Source organism: Pseudonaja textilis, chromosome 7 (genome assembly GCF_049901715.1).
Source record: "Pseudonaja textilis isolate UNSWEBS1 chromosome 7, rPseTex1.2, whole genome shotgun sequence".
Taxonomy (NCBI): Eukaryota; Metazoa; Chordata; class Lepidosauria; order Squamata; family Elapidae; genus Pseudonaja; species Pseudonaja textilis.
Window position 1 is genome coordinate 15,388,269 of NC_141996.1, and position 17,066 is coordinate 15,405,334.

General features: G+C 34.8%; 1 protein-coding gene across 1 annotated transcript in view; it reads left to right on the forward strand.

The window, feature by feature from the left end:
• Positions 1–17,066, forward strand: part of DYNC2H1 (dynein cytoplasmic 2 heavy chain 1) — a 148,631-nt gene that overhangs the window by 112,934 nt on the left and 18,631 nt on the right. Inside the window, exons 80-83 of the mRNA XM_026706904.2 lie at positions 504–579; positions 1,197–1,408; positions 2,389–2,493; positions 14,284–14,400. Coding sequence (XP_026562689.1) covers positions 504–579; positions 1,197–1,408; positions 2,389–2,493; positions 14,284–14,400 — 510 coding nt within the window. The remainder of the gene's footprint in view (positions 1–503; positions 580–1,196; positions 1,409–2,388; positions 2,494–14,283; positions 14,401–17,066) is intronic.

The following is a 17,066-nucleotide window of genomic DNA, read 5'->3' on the forward strand; positions in this document are numbered from 1 at the left end:
TTAATATGAAAACAGATTTAAAAAACCAATGCATAGACAGAGTGGAGGTACTAATCTACTAGCCACCTCCACAATGGTGGATGCCATGCCAGTAGGCAAAACTATGGTTTTTTGCTCTTTCAGAAAGTCAAGAGGATAAGAGCAAATCTCACCTTGGTTAGGGAGGGGGGAGTCATTATATTCTAAAAGGTGGGACCCATGATGGAAAAAATTATTCTCTTGACCCCACCAGGCACAATTCCTTGGCCAATGGGATCCGAAGCATGCCTCTTCTGCCGGAGCGAGTATATATTTGTGTGTGTTTGTGTGTGTGTGTGTGTGTGTTTATAAAAACCAATAGTTCACTAGAGAATTAACTTTAAGTTGCTTGACATTTAATTATTTTATTCTGCTTTCCATTGAATTTTGCATATGAAATTTGGCATAGATGCTTTTGAACATTTTCGTAAGTGATATATGACATGGTCATTTAATATTTACCATTTCCTAATACTTTTTTCAAGGGCTGGACCAAATTTTATGAATTTTCTTTATCTGATCTTCGTGCAGGATATGATATTATTGACAGACTTTTTGATGGTGAGTCGTCATATCCTTAAGGAACCCTTGTTCCATTATCTGGCCTAGCTTTCTGAAACAATAAATATGTAGGTACTTTATTCATTATGATGTTTATTGCTCTTGAAAATTGGCTTCAAATTAATTATTAAAAAATGCAGGAGTTTACACACATTAATGATTCATGAGTTTATTCTATGTAAGAAAATCTTTGTAGAACAATCGGAGCTCATAGCTAAGAGTTATATGAACAGTTATATATAACTGATGACCCTGAATAAATAAATATATTAATATAATTGTTCTCATAACTATGACTGTTGTCCAATTGTAGATTTATATGTTCAGCAGTTTTGTTTATATATTTATTTATGCATATATTTAGCAGTTTTGAGGGACTATAAGGAAAGAGGCAACTGACTAGAATCCATTAGGCAAAATTGTTAGGGCTCCATAAGGATGTGTAATGTGGAGAATGTCACAATTAAATGAAAGTGTTAGGTTATCTGTGTATATATATGACTCATATGAGAGCACAATTTATTGCTCTCCTACATTAAGTTCAAGTTTAACAAAAAATAATCTGCCATCAAATCATTGCATTACATTGTAACATGCTTTATATTTACTCATTTCAGGTGCCAAAGATTTTCAGTGGGAGTTTGTGCATGGCTTATTGGAAAATGCTATTTATGGAGGTCGCATAGATAATTACTTTGATATGAGGGTCCTGCGATCTTACCTGGAACAATTTTTTAACTCCAGAGTCATTGCTGACTCAAATTTCCGGGGCAAGAAGATGAGCAGATTTCCTTATTCTATCTCTCTACCTAGCTCTTGCAATATATTGGTATGTTCCCTCCTTATCAGATGGTCAAGTTAAAATTAATTCTCTTTGGCTTTATTAAAATGGTAGAATTATTGTTGTTTTTGATTTCCAAAGTAGCCATTGACGCTGTTGATGATGTGTTTTATTATATCCATTGACATGTTAAAAATTATTGCCCCATAAGCCAGACATGTCTGATTAAAACAGGAACTCCCATGTCAGTTGCATTGTCAGAGCTTCCAAGCACAGCCTCTCAGATGCACACATATACACATAGTTTGAACATGAAAGGAGCCACAATTTAAGCCCCCTTTAACATTATTGTTAACCAAGAAACAAAACTAAAAGCATGCATTTTAAAGTGATTGTCACCAGCCATGCAGTTGTGTTCGACCATTGGCCACTCCCTGCCCCTTGGTCTCACACCATCTCCTTCAGATCCACCATGGTCATCCTGGTGTCATCCTTTATAGTGTCCAGCTAGCAGATATAAGGGTAGCCCCTTCTCCTTTTTCTGTTGATCACTTCGAGCATGATTGATTTTTCGAGTCAACTCTCATGACATAACCAAAGTATGACAGCCTCTGTTTGGCGGTCTTGGCTTCAAGTCCTATGTTTAATGAGCTTCAGTCTAGGACTTCCTTGTTTGTTATTTTTCCAATCCATGGGATACATAATAGTCACTTGTGAACTGGCATCACAATTCAAAAAGGCTCCACCTTCTCCTATTCGCCTTTTTCGGAGTTCAAGTTTTAACATTCTTTCAGCTATACTTTTAACCTATAAAGAAGTCGAATAATAGTTGAATATTATTCAATAGTTGAATAATTAGCTTAATAATAGTTTCAGTTTTTTCTTACTTTTTAAAGATGAATCAATTGTTCTGTAGAACCTGGTTAGTTTTAGGTAATTCCTTAAGGATTATTAATTTAATAATCTAATACTTATTTCCAAAATATACAAACCACATATTTACACGTTTTCTGTTACTTTCTATATAGGATTACCGCCATGTTATTGAAAGCCTTCCAGAAGATGACAAACCTGATTTTTTTGGCTTGCCTGCCAATATTGCACGTTCATCGCAACGAATGATCAGTTCTGTGGTAAGATTTGGGGTTTTCCTTATTGGTAGAGTTTTGTGAGGGAAAAGTTAATTACTATAAATAATGCACATATCATTTATAAAATAGGCTGTGTCTTTTTATTGTAAGTTAAATCAGTTTTCCAAGAATTATGGCATACATTCTGTTCCACCAAATCTTAGTTCCCTTTAAAACTATAGTAAAAAAAATAATTCACTAGTAACATTCCATCCTATGAAAGAGGTGAGCCCCAAACAGAGCATGTGGTAATTCTCTGTGTACATATTGAATGGTTATCAGCTTCTGGTGTGTAAACCATATTGATTCCTTGAATATGAGAAGTGATTGCTACTATAGTAATGTATATTCATGAAGATGTAAATGATGTTTCTCAGTATGTACAGTACAAGTATTTCCTTACTGAGACAATGATGATTATTATTACTAGTCCCCTCTTTCCATTGTTCTGCTGGGTAGCAAGAGACATGACCTGTGAAGTTGTTATAAAATAAAACACTCTTTCCTAGAAATTTCTGAAAAATGTCTTTGTTCACAAATTTGTGATGTCGCTCTGTTTAGAATCACATGCTACATTTTAGTAGATTCCTCAGAGATTTCTAATAAGCATTTCTTTGCTTCATAAAAAAGCATGGCAAAACTGAATAAAATTAGCAAGCCAGTTGTCATCTGAATTTTGTCTGCATAATTAATGTCAAAATGGAAATGTAATGCCAATTAGAGCTGAAACCAAGTCCAAAGAATGAGAAAAAAAAACATTCCTAGATCAGTGCCTCATCCTACAGCACAGAGAATCGTCTATGTAGCTTCTGTAGAACTTGAAATTAGCTTTTGATTCTATCCCTTTAGAAGAATTTATATTAAATGGCAGTTCAGTATAGGCTAGCAAGAATTTAGCTAGAATATGAAGTTGGAGCTCTTCGTCAAAACAATCTAAGCACGGCTTTGTTTTGGTTTTCCTTCTTTTTAAATTCTATGTAAATGGCATGGCTCTTCTGGGGAAAAGTGAATTCTATTTCCCTAACTGAGCTGATTGGGAGCCAGTTTGGTGCAATGGTTAAGGCCCAGGCTAATCCTGCCTTGCACACAAAGCGAGCTGGGCGATCTTGACCCTTCTCTTAGCCTAGAAAGGAGGATATGGCAAGCACTTCTGAAAAACCTTGCCAAGAAAAATGGAGGGACTTGTCCAGGCACTTTTCAAGAAGTGGAGACAGTTGAATTGGGGCGGCGGGGTGTGTGTGTTAAGCTGATACTCATTTATGCAATTCTTTCAGCAAACTCAGTAGGAATAAGGGATGAGATTAGAATTCTTATCATTCAGTGGGAGAAGGAAAATGTCACAGTAAAGTTTTAAATGGAATACTGTAAACCCTCCAGGGAGTACAGGTGCACATTTATTCACTAGAGCTTATATGCCATTACAGTCCAAAATGTCTCTGAATGGATTAAATACATATCACAGTTTTAAAAATGTAAACAAAATTATGGCCTTTACCAAGAGAAAATAGACTAAAACAGACTTCTTTACCATAGAAAATAGACTAAAAAAGTTAAAATGATTTTTAGAAGAAATGTACCTTCTATCTATCTATCTATCTATCTATCTATCTATCTATCTATCTATCTATCTATCTATCTATCTATCTATCTATCACATGTTTTCCCTCTCTTCCCCACCCTTCCTCACAGAGAGACTCTGGGCAGTATACAATAAAAAAAAACTAATAAATTTAAACAAAAAAACAGTATATAAAAATTGAAAAATTAAAGGAGGCAAGGCGGGTTAAAGTACTGTTAAAATTAATTGAAAGGTGAACGCAGGGCTTTTGGGGAGGCAAACAGCCCCACAGTTGTGTGCTGTAGTTCCATAGGTTCTATATTGATATTACTTTCATTCAAACTGCTGAATTTTCATATTGCAGTACACAGTGAAATATGTATTTCAGATACAGCTTATTCAAACCCAATATTAAATGGGTGCACTGTGTATATTGCCTGGATGGTATGCTGTGACTATTCTGTCTCCTCTTTGTACTTCTCTACTAAAATGTGAAATCATATGGGCAATCTCCCTGGGATCAGTATCATGCAACTTTTAAAACTTATGCTGAAGTTCCTATCATTTCTGTTTAAATAACTCATCCTTCCACAGTAGCATGCTAAAACAAGAAATATTTAGACAGCCAATTTAAATATTGTCTTTACTTAATCAAACTTTTAATTTGGAAATGACACAATTAACATTTTTTACAGTAACAAATGTTTAAATACTCTAGAATAGCTCAATTATTTTTTGGTTTAGTATGCAAAACTTTGCTGCAACACTGCAGTCAAAAAATCTCTCATGAAGCACAACATCACAATGTACTATGATAAAAGAAAATGAATGGTGACTTCTCTAAAAATTGATTAAACATGAGGGAATAGTTTTGGTCAACATAGAGAATTTTGTATATAAGTGCAAAGGATAGGTGTACAATAAATAGAATGGAAAACTCATTCCTTTGGTTCTGAGGATTTTCCAGTCAAGAAATGTTTCTAATATTGAAAAAAGCAGCAGACTCTAGAAGAGATTTTGTCATTATTGGGAATATTTTAATAAAGTTCCTTGAAGGAATGATAGGAAGTACACATAAGGCAAATGATGCATCCAAAAATTGTAAAGCATGGTTGCATTATATGCTCATTATAAGAATTATTTGGATTTTAAGATGCTGGAGGGAGCATGTCTGAAAAACAAAATCTTCAAATTACTAGAAGTTATAGTTGGCATTTAAATTTATTTTGATAATTCATTAAAGCTTCTGCTACTGCTGTAACTAGTTAGCAATGTGTGTACTTCTTTGAAGATACTCTATTCTTCTAGTATATTGTTAAAATGCCAATCTAGTATTACAACAAGACCAAGACTTCAGTATTCCAGAAACAAAGGATAATATAGATACCATAAATACTTGAAAAATAACTATTTTGAAATCAGCTGCTGTGAAGGAAATGGGAAAAACCTGAATTAACTCTCCCACAAGAAATCTGGTAGAATAAGTTAGTGGACTCTGTTATATTAGCCTGTTTTGATAGCCAATTTGAGAACAAAATCATGACAAAATAGAAGTGAGGTTAAAGAGAATTATTGAATTATCCTGAAGTCTATTTCTTGAGCACAGAATAGAAAAGCAATTTATATTTTTTATGTTATCAATGTTTGGAAGGAACTGTGTGAAGTCTTGAAATGAGTGATAGGTCAACTACAGTACTATTTCATTTTCTTGACAGTATCCTATACTTAACAGCAGAGCAATTCTTAATTGCTAAAAAGGTGAAGCCAACTATGATTTGTAATTAGTAATTATCATATCATAACTACAATAAATTTCATGTTAAGAATAACCCATTTAAATAATATATTTGCTGATGAGGTTTTAAAGAAAAATATGTCTGTAAACGGGTAGAAATCATTGAACATTTGGATTCAAGGATCACTGAAGCTGATCCCTCCTTTAATAGCAGGGTTTTCTTCTGCTGCATTGAAAGAATATAATAAAATATAGAGAAATTGGAAAAGTGACTTTCCTTGAAGTTACAGTTGTCATAGTGATTTAAATTCTTATATACAGGGTTAAAACAATTTAATGTATTTAAATATAATTTAATATTTTCCATGGTTAATTTCTAATCAAAGTTTTACTGAATATTAACTATATAAACTTGGTTATCATTTGTCCACTTATAAATACTATAATTTATAATTTTATAAATATTATAATATTATAATTTTCTTTTTTCTTTTTGTTTACTCTTTGTTTTTCTTTTAAAGCATGAATAGTAAATTAAAAAGAAAAATATTGCTTTTTCTAGGACAAATGAATTACATATTTCCAAAAGCTTTTCCTTAATAGCTGGAATAATATCACTTTTTCCGATTTCTCAATATTATTCTTTCAGCTATACTTTACATACAATGCAACCATAATTCCTAATAGACAAATTCCAAGATTTGGCATATAATTCAACATGATATTAACACTTTTAACATTTAAAGTTTTTTTTTACATAAATCTACTTATGATCATTGAAAATATCATTCCAAAATAATAACAAATGATTCCAGGGCTATGTCATAAGTTTCATTAAATGGTCACATATTTTTACCATGTTTAACAAAGGAAATTTGAGGTACATCCTATCAAATGCATTCCTAGGAACATCCAATATATTCTAATTTTTTGATAAATCAACTGAAACTCAAATCCATTGTAACATTTTTAAGAATATGAAGTCATTGGTGGAGCATTATCAGAGCTTCCAATTCTATTCCAAGTCTTTTTTTTGAAATTCCCCATAACTTTCCATAACTTAAGAGCTAATTATTCATTTTATTCTTGATTAATATTGCTGGCAATTGTGCTTTCACACAATAACATCTTCTTTTAAGAATATGTACTGTGTTCTTTTTCCTATTAGTTTCTCCAGCTATGGAATCTTGCTTATCGTTCTGTGAATTTATCAAATAGCATTTCTTGAAGCAAAAGTGTTTTCCTTGCTGATGTTTTTGCTTATACATAGAAGTGGATATGGACAAAAAAATGTTTTTTAAAAAATTTCATGTGTAATGTCATAGTCCACCCTCCTCAAATCTGGAAAAACAAATACTGTATTAGTAATATCTATATTTACATCATTTCAATAGCATTAGAAGTACAGCACTTACATATAAAACACATAAACACATTTACATTATAAATCACATGTAATACATATGCCATCTATCAACATTAACCCTGGCTTCCCATTGCAGAGATTTTTTTTTAAATAAAGCAATTTCTTAGGCATGTTGACAAGTGTTTTGGCTTACTATACCTCTGCTTTCCCGCCAATATTTATTTTTATTTATTTATTTATTTATTTGATTTGTCAATCTCTTACAAGATAATAGGTATAAGTATATACATATTTATGAATATATGAAATGGGTACATATAAGAAAAATAAAAGAAACAATAGGACAGGAACAATAGGCATGTTGGTGCGCTTATGCACGCCCCCTACAGACCTCTTAGGAAAGGGGTGAGGTCAATAGTAGACAGTCTAAGGTTAAAGTTTTGGGGGTTTGGGGAAGAAACCACAGAGTCAGTTAGAGTATTCCAGACATTGAGCACTCTGTTGCTGAAGTCGTATTTCCTGCAATCAAATTTGGTGCGGTTAACCTTGAGTTTGTATCTATTGTGTGCTCTTGTGTTGTTATGGTTGAAGCTGAAGTATTCATTGACAGGTAAGTCATTGCAATGTATGATTTTATATACCATACTTAGATCAGACCTAAGACGGCGTAATTCAAGGTTTTCTAGGTCTAGAATTTCAAGTCTGGTAGCATAAGGTATTCTACAACGAGTGGAGAACTCTTCTTGTGAAATATTTCTGGACTTTCTCAACTGTGTTAATATCAGATACGTAATGTGGGTTCCAGACTGATGAGTTGTATTCGAGTATTGGTCTAGCAAATGTTTTCTATGCTCTAGTTAGTAGTGTGATATTACCAGAGAAAAACTACGTCGGATTAGGTTAACAACTCTTAATGCCTTTTTGGCTATGTAGTTACAGTGGGCTCTAGCACTTAGATCATTAGAGATGAGTATTCCAAGGTCCTTTACAGAGCTTGGATCATCAACAAGATTACACATACACATAAGATGGCAAAAAAGTCACAAGTCTGATGGCACATTTTCAGACTAACCAGTTCACTTCATCAGATACATGGAGTCTGTTGTGAGATCCAAACTGGATTAGGTAGGATAAAGAAAATAGAAGTCAGGATTGGTTAAACAGATTACATGCGAAACCATTTAAAAGTACCTTATCAAAATTAACAATTGTAATTTGATTGTGTTTGTTGAGATCTTGTGAGATTGCCTGAAACCTTTTGATGAATGCGAGACTCAATGACATGTGTGTTCCTCAGTATGTTGATTGGCAATGACTAGGTGGGTGGGAGGATGTATGGATGGATGGATAGATAGATAGATAGATAGATAGATAGATAGATAGATAGATAGATAGATAGATAGATAGATAGATAGATAGATAGATAGATAGACAGACAGACAGACAGACAGACAGACAGACAGGTAGGCAGGCTGGCTGGCTGGCTGGCTGGCTGGCTGGCTGGCTGGCTGGCTGGCTGGCTGGCAGACAAAAACTGCTGGCTGCTGGCTGGCAAACATACATAGAAACTGATGTATCAGTTTTGAAAAAACTCTGTTTTCATGTTTAAAAGCAGGCCTTGCAGTCTTCCAGAGGACTGGTAGGCAACATCATTTAGAATGTGTCACTATGATTTCAGAAGTGGTGGCCAGGTATTTCGCAAACAGCTGCTTCTATTTAAGCCAGGTGTTCAGCCTCTCTTGCAGCCTCAGCCAAATCAGCCATAGAGGGCCAACAGCCAGATGGGAAACAGCTTGCCTAACTGAGCAGCAAGAACTGGGTAAATTCTAGGCTTTGATCATGCCATCATCCACGTTTTCATTGTATTATAGATTGTCAGTAGCACAGGGTTTTGGGTGGGGAGAAGACTCCATTTAACAGTGGAACAACTGAAGACAACTTTGTGGATTAGGGATGAAATGAAAATGTATTCTTTGAAAACAATTTCTGAGAAATATTTCTTTCATGGTAAAGAATGATAAATCCTTAATCTTAATCTCTCTCCCACTTTTTCTTTCTCACACAAGCAACTGGAGCAGTAGAAATATACATGTTCAGCTGGGCTGTTTATGCCCGATATATCTTCTGCTACGTGTTGGTTTCTTGGAAGTGGAGGACAGAATCTTCTTCATAATGGAATCGCTTTACAAAAAATGACCATATTTTTATAACATGCTGTGCATGTCTTGTTCAAAGAAACAAGAGACTTTTTTTGGAAATTTGATAAAATTCAAAGCTGACAGCATGAATGTAGTTTTTCCTTTACTGTGACAGAAAGATTCACTCTTAGCTTGCTTAAGTTAAAAATTGCATGAGCTAGCATGTCTCCTGTGATTTGTATTCAAGCTTTTAAGACCTAATTCTCTTGAAAAAAATGTGCTGATACAGTCTTTTGACACAATAAAAAGCCTACACGTTTAACTTCTGATATTTAGTAAAATCCTCATCTTCCAAGTAACTATCATAAATTATAGTTCAGAGACATGGAAAATTAGAATGCATATTCTAGAAGGTTACTAAAATAACCAATGGTCTGTTAATATTCACTGTTCTTAGAAAAGAGATGACAATGGATCCAATTCCAAATGGAATAGATTCAGTACTATTTTTTTGTATGTGTGGATGATATATATGCCCGCTCAGCTGCCTACAACTTTGTAATGTTTCGTATCTAGCATATATTTTATTTTTTCGAATTGTGTCCTGCCTTTCTTCTTTCAGTGTTTAAGGTAACATATTAGGCTGTCCTGGTCACTCGCACACACATGTAGTGGAGGTTTAGTAGGTCTATTAATATTCCCCAGCAATCCCCTTTACCAAAAACCCAGAACTATCCCAATTAAGTCCAGCCAAAAGTAGACCGACATTAGCCCATATAGTAATGACCAATGAGTTCACATGGCACTTGAAAGTTTCCCAAACAATACAAATCCACCAGGCAAAATTAAATCCACAACACAACAGGGTTCATGACTGAAGAAAAGTCCAGAGATCACAAGGCCCGATCCAAAGTCAAGGCATAGAGTCAATCCAAAGTAAGGCAGGGATCACAACAACTAGGAAACATGTAGCTAGGAAATGAACACATTGTTCTCAGCTTTGCCTCTATCTGTCTGCTGTGCTAAATAGCCAGTTTCTGGTGCAGCCCATCAAGAGGGGCAAGGCTGCCTTCTCAGGGATGACCTTCGGGATGACCTTTGCTGCTGATGCCTTTTTTGTGCCCTACGTGTTCTCGGATCAGGAACAGAAGGCAGTTCCTCCTCCTCATCACTAACCAGCTGCAGCTGCTTGCTTTCCCTCCTGAATGGCTATCATGGCTATCCTTTTGCAGCTGTGCTTCATCCCACTCAGGTGGCTTCTTGGAACCATTGACCAGCTCCCCTCCAGACTTGCTTGGAATTGGTTCATCTTCCTCCAAGCTGACATCTGGAGAGTATCTTGGAATGCATCCAGGGGAGTCATCACATATAGAGAACTCTCCTATTTTCTGTCTGCATGTCTGTCTAGCTAGTCATCTAGTTATTAGCAATTTATTTATCATGTTCATATGGCTGCCCATTTCCCAGAAACGTGACTCTTTGTAGCACATAATAGTTCCTTTAAAGGAAAAACCAATAAATATATAACTGTCATAATTAAAAGCTACACAAGACACCTGAGCAAAGAAGATAATGTTGGCCATCGTAAAAGAGCCATAACAGGATTTCCCTGGTCCCCTGGAATCACTTGGTCTGAGAACATAGCCAGATCTCGAGAGATTCGCAGAATGTTGAAGGGGATGGAGGGAGACCCACTTCTGGGGGTGTCTGGGAGAATATTCCTGGGGAGGGGGAGAACTGTGATGACACAGCAGAGAAGGCATGTCTCTTAGAACCACCAAGTGTAACTCCCTAAAAGATGGAAAAAAGATTAGGCTGAGACAAAGATTACTTAAAACTACTCAGTGATCTTCTGTTGCTAACGTGATCTCACAAATCCCATTGCAATTCTTTAACCACTGCAGATAGTCCTTGATTTAGGACTGTAATTGAACCTGGAAGTACAATTGTAAGTTGTGCTAGTTTTTTTAAGTAGTTCATTACATGATCAAGCCAATTTTACATATTTTGTGGCAGTCATTAAATGAATTGCCATGGTTGTTAAGTGAAACACCACTGTCACTAAGTGAACCCATTGTTAGCAATGGTTGGTTTTTTGCCAGAAACTGAAACATGAATCATAATCACATAAATGTGGGCCAGTTGCCAAGCACACAAAATGTGATCATGTGACTGGGAGGGGAAGGCTGATCATCAGAACTTCAAATTGGGCTATAAGTATCTTTTTGGGTCCATCATAACTTTGAATGGTCGCGAAGTGAGCACTCATAAGTTGAGAGCTACTTACATACCATTCTTTTTTGCTTTGAATGGTGCTTGACTCCTGTATATTTCAGTTGTTTCCTTGATCTGTTTTACTTCTACCATTGTCCAAATTGCATAGAAAGATCTGTTTCCTTACAAATACTTTATGGCCTGAGCCTATGCTGAGCTCAAATCCTGATTCCATTTCTTACATAATTTCTTTTCACTGTTTTCTATGTGAGATTTTAGCATGGAAAATAGTGTTTATAAGGAGAATATAAGGTTATTCAAATTAGATAATTTAGCTAATGTAAGTATACATTTATTTGACAGGAGTATTTTAACCCTGGTTGTATTGGAAAAGAAAGAAGCATCTAATACAGATCCTGTATTGTTATAACTATAATTTAGTTTATTGTTCAGCAAGCGTATCAATTTCCTTTTCAATTTCTGTTAAGGAGAAAAACATTTTTAGTATACAAAGTGATTCATTTTCATTAACATTTTAAATTGTGTCTAATTTGCAAACAGAAATATTAAAAGTTTTTTCCACCTTTTTCTTAAATTGAACCTGTTCTTTTTTAAGCCCTAATTTTCCAGAATGTTTAGCAAATAAGTTGATAGCAACAATTATACAACTTAAAATAATGCTTCCACAGATTACAAACTAGTGAAGCTTCATGTTCTACCAAATGTAATAAATTGTTTTAATTTGTTTTTGGTAAACTAAAAAGCTTACCAAATTTATCAGACAAAATGAAACATTGCATCGCTGCACATTTTTTAAGTTAGAAAATCTATCAAAAATACAGAAACAAGTGAACTTTGAATGCTTAATTCAGAGTACTGACGAACTGAATAGTGCCGCCTCATGCAATGTGATATAATATACTGTAGATATAGATGTATAATAGATATAGACAGTAGATAGATATGGATATCAATATAGATGACACAGATACAGATAATAAAATGCCAATGAGGCCAAGCAAAATAGATTTTTTTGTATAAGCTGCTTTTATAGTACTCTGTAAATATTAAACTGAATCCACATTTAAATGTGCTTAGAATAGATTTCACTGAAATCAATGGAACTTAATTTAGGCATAACCAATCCATTGTAAAAAAAAAACAAATAATGATTTTGAAAGATATTTCCTGGCAGTTGATAGAATCTAACTGATTTTAAAAAGTTAAGCAGATCATGTTCCAAGCAAAAAACTCAATATCCATAATGTCACCAAAAGTGAAATGTGACTCAAGTGAATCTTGACATTAGTTACTTAAGGGATACTACCATTAAAAAAAAAAACAAGAGATATTTAAGCATTTCAACAATGGTAAATTGTAATGTAAATCTCAGATATAGCTACATATAGAAAGACAAATATTTATAATAAAATACTGCACTGCATTTTCTACTGCATTATAACCTATACAAGGTATGTATTATAATATTTATTTAGAGGACTCTTAAAAGCTGATTATCAGATCCTCAAATAAACATAAAAAGGAGATGGAGATGGAGATGGAGATGGATGGCTTGTCATTGCAGATATTTTGAAGCTGAATTTCCACCATTAGAGTGATGTGCTTATAAAGGCAATGTCATATGACTGTGTTGCTTAGTGACAGCAATGCTAACAGTTTCTGTTGCTATTGTTAAGCAAGGATTGCAGATCATTAAGTGAGGACCTCAACTGATGGCAACTTGCAACTTTCTTCTAATGTTCTCACTGACTTTCCTTGTTGGAAAGTTCAGGAGGCTGACAAGCAGGCCAGTGGGCAAGTAAGTGCTACAGAGTGTAGGCAGGTGGCCACATTCAAGATTTTAAGTGTGTTGTAGTGATCTCTCTATATACATGATTATTCTGTATTTGAAAATTTTAAACTATGTTTTCATTAGAGAGAAATTCAGTTTTCTCAATATGACTTCATGTCCTAGATTAGCATTTTTAAAACTATTGTGCATAATATATTTTCAATATCTGCAACTAAAAATTCCACAGTCTTAATTGTATTTGTTTATAATAATTTCATGATTGACAACTTCTAAATGTTTACATGGCTACAAGAACAAGTATGAGACAGAGGCACCATGCAAATTCTCAAATAATTATTCAAGCAGATTTGATTTCAGACCTTTTACAAATCATCATATAATTCTAATTCCATAATAACCAGCTTTATCTCATATGAATTATTGTGATCAACATTTCTTTTTTATGGTCTCAAACAGGTGTGTCAAACTCGATTTCATTAAGGGCTGCATCAGAATTGTGTTTGACCTCAGAGGGCTGACTGGGTGTGGCTGGGGTGGGTGTGGCCAGGGTGGGTGGGGCTAGTTCGACGTCCTGCAGCCCTCTGCCAGTGAAAATGGGGCCTGAGGCCCACGTTCCATTTTTGCTGGCAGAGGCATCACAGGCCAGATCAAAGCACCCCGCAAACACCCCTGGTCTCAAACAAAAGTATCAAGTTAATCCTTTGTAATCATCCTTAACTATATCTGATAATGTAATTATTAATACAAATAATCAATTAATGAAAACACTCTTATCTTCACTCTAATTGCTCATTTTGATGAGAGGTTTCTCATAGAATTTATGGTTAAATCTTTATTTGCAATTATGTTCTGGCTGACATCCTTCCAAATATATTAATCAAAATATACACAAATAGGTCTGGATCCCTTCTATAATTGTATTGGGAATTGTCTCCATATTCTCATGTTTTGTTTTGTTTTCTCTTACAGGTAATTTCACAACTTCGGATCTTGAGTAGGTCTGTAACTGCTGGTTGCAAATTTGACAGAGAAATCTGGTCAAATGAGCTTTCTCCAGTCCTCAACCTGTGGAAAAAGCTTAATCAGGTAAGATCAGCTGGAGGATAGGAAAAACTTCTTTGATGTTAATAACCATATTTTTCATACATACTGAGATTATATGAGCAACAGGATATAAAACATTATGTATCTCCGAGGAATTAGAATTAGAATTGTTTATTGGCCAAGTGTGATTGGATACACAAGGAATTTGTCTTGGTGCAAAACGATACATTCGTCAAGAGTCAAGAATCATAAGGCACAACACTTAATAATAGTCATAGGGTACAATAAGCAATCAAATCATACTAGGAAACAGGCAATATAAATCGTAATCACAATCTGATGAGGGAATTAGATGAGGGAATAGAAGGGGAACTTACCAAATTTGCATATGATACTAAGCTGGCAGGAATAGCTAACACACAAGAATAGTGTTCTAGTCTAGACTAGAACACTGGACTATATCTAACAAAATGAAATTCAGTGTAGAGAAAAGTAAAGTCCTACACTTGGGCAAGAAAAACCAAAAGTACACTATAGACTGTGTAAAGCCAGGCTCAATAGCAGTAACTGTGAGAGGGATCTTGGAGTCTTAGTGCACAACCAGCTAAATATGAGCCAGCTGTGTGCTGCAGCAGCCAAAAAACCTAATACAATCCTAAGTTGTATTAACAGAGGGATACAATCAAGATCAAGGGAGGTACTAATACCACTCTATAAAGCCTTAGTAAGACCACACCTAGAGTACTGCATCCAGTTTTGGTCACCACATTATAAAAAAGATGTTGAGGCTCTAGAAAAAGTACAGAGAAGAGCAACCAGGATGATTAGGGGACTGGAGGCTAAAACATACAACGAATGGTTGCAGGAACTGGGCTTGACTAGTCTAGTAAAGAGAAGGACCAGGGGAGACATGATAGCAGTCTTCCAATATTTGAAGGGCTGCCACAGAGAAGAAGGGGTCAAGCTATTTTCTAAAGCGCCTGTAGGCCAGACAATGGATGGAAACTGAATAAGGAGAGATTTAACCTGGAAACAAGGAGAAACTTTCTGACAGTGAGAACGATCAACTAATGGAACAGCTTGCCCCCGGAAGTTGTGGGAGCGTCATCACTTGAGACTTTCAAGAAGAGGTTGGACTGCTGTTTGTCAGAAATGGTCTCCCGCTTGGGCGGAGGGTTGGACTAGATGACCTACAAGTTCCTTCCAATTCTGATTATCTGTTATCTGTTACTCCATAAGCAACAAAGTTACAGCCATACAGTCACAAGTGGGAGGGTATGTGTGATAAGGAGTGATGAGATATACAACATTATGCAAAATATAGTAAAGGAATAAATTATAGTAAGTCAAAGACATTGAAAACATGCGATGAATGAAAACAGAAAGAAATTATACAAATAGTCATCCAATCGCAAATGACTGTCGGAAATTATGAGAGACTCGGGAATTGATTATTTTTTGACCCATCCTTGAAGTGACGACTGCTACACCACCCTTGTAGTAACATGATCATATTTTGGGTGCTTGACAACCTCTTCTTACAACTGGTTACCAAGCATCCTGTGATCATGATCCCTCATCATTTCCAGCCTTCTCTGCCAGCTTCCCTAGAACTTTTGTTCTGATTAATATTTGAGAAGAACTTGTTTTTTATAAAGATAATTAATTTTGACATTGGAATGATATTTTATGCTATTAGTTTCTTTATTAGTGAGGACAAAAGATTTGGAGTATGTACTTGGACTGAAGACTGCTTTTCAATCCTGTGATTTTTGTCTTGCTAAAACCTTTATACTTTTCTAACAAATCAAAATTAGTAAAATAAAAAAAGCCAGCCTGGAAACGAGGGTAGACTTGGAATAATTGTAATTAAGGTTTTTTTTTTTTTGGTGAGGTCAAGGCCCCCAAGCCACAAAATCTAGACTGAAGAATTAAAAATACATTGCAGTTTGCTTAGTTTTGTGAAGGTCAAATTTTCGGTGAATACGTGAAACAAGAGGCATTGCATGTTATGAATAAATTTGCCATTTGTCTGTGCAGAAAAATAAGCAAAAGGTTGCTTTTAGGATGCAAATATTTTCAGACTTTTATATTTATATCTATTGTGTAGTAAGTACTAAGTCCGGTCCTTTAAAACAATTATTTCCTCTTCCTGCATCACTAGAATCCCACTCCCATCCTAGGCACTTTTGGAAATTAGCGCATTGGGCTGACTATAGCTTTTCAGCCAGAATTCTTTCTCAAATAGGAAACACAGCATTAAGCTTTAGAAGCAATACAATAATCCATACACTGTATTGGATCCAGAATTAATGGGTCTGAGGTCTAATTCATATTAAACTGATAATTTACTTGTGACACAATTTAACTTCCATTAATTTCAGACAGAATGACTTCAAGCTCTAATCTGGTAATTTTAAATTAATAATCAGTTAACCAATTTTAGAACCTATGCATTAGTTCTGTTGAAATATTTGTGCTGTAATTATATTGACAGTTGTTGTTGTTTTTGTTTCCACTTCCATTTTAAAAAGTATTTTGGGGGGTGAGTTGCTCTGTTGTTTTTTTAATTGTTATTAGGCACCAAGAGTCTTGCTTGAATTGAACAAACAAACAAAAATCAATATAAAGTTTAAAAAAGCATTAATACTGATATGTTAAGAAATTACGTAGATTATTAACATAAGATAAATTTGGCTCTGCCAGTC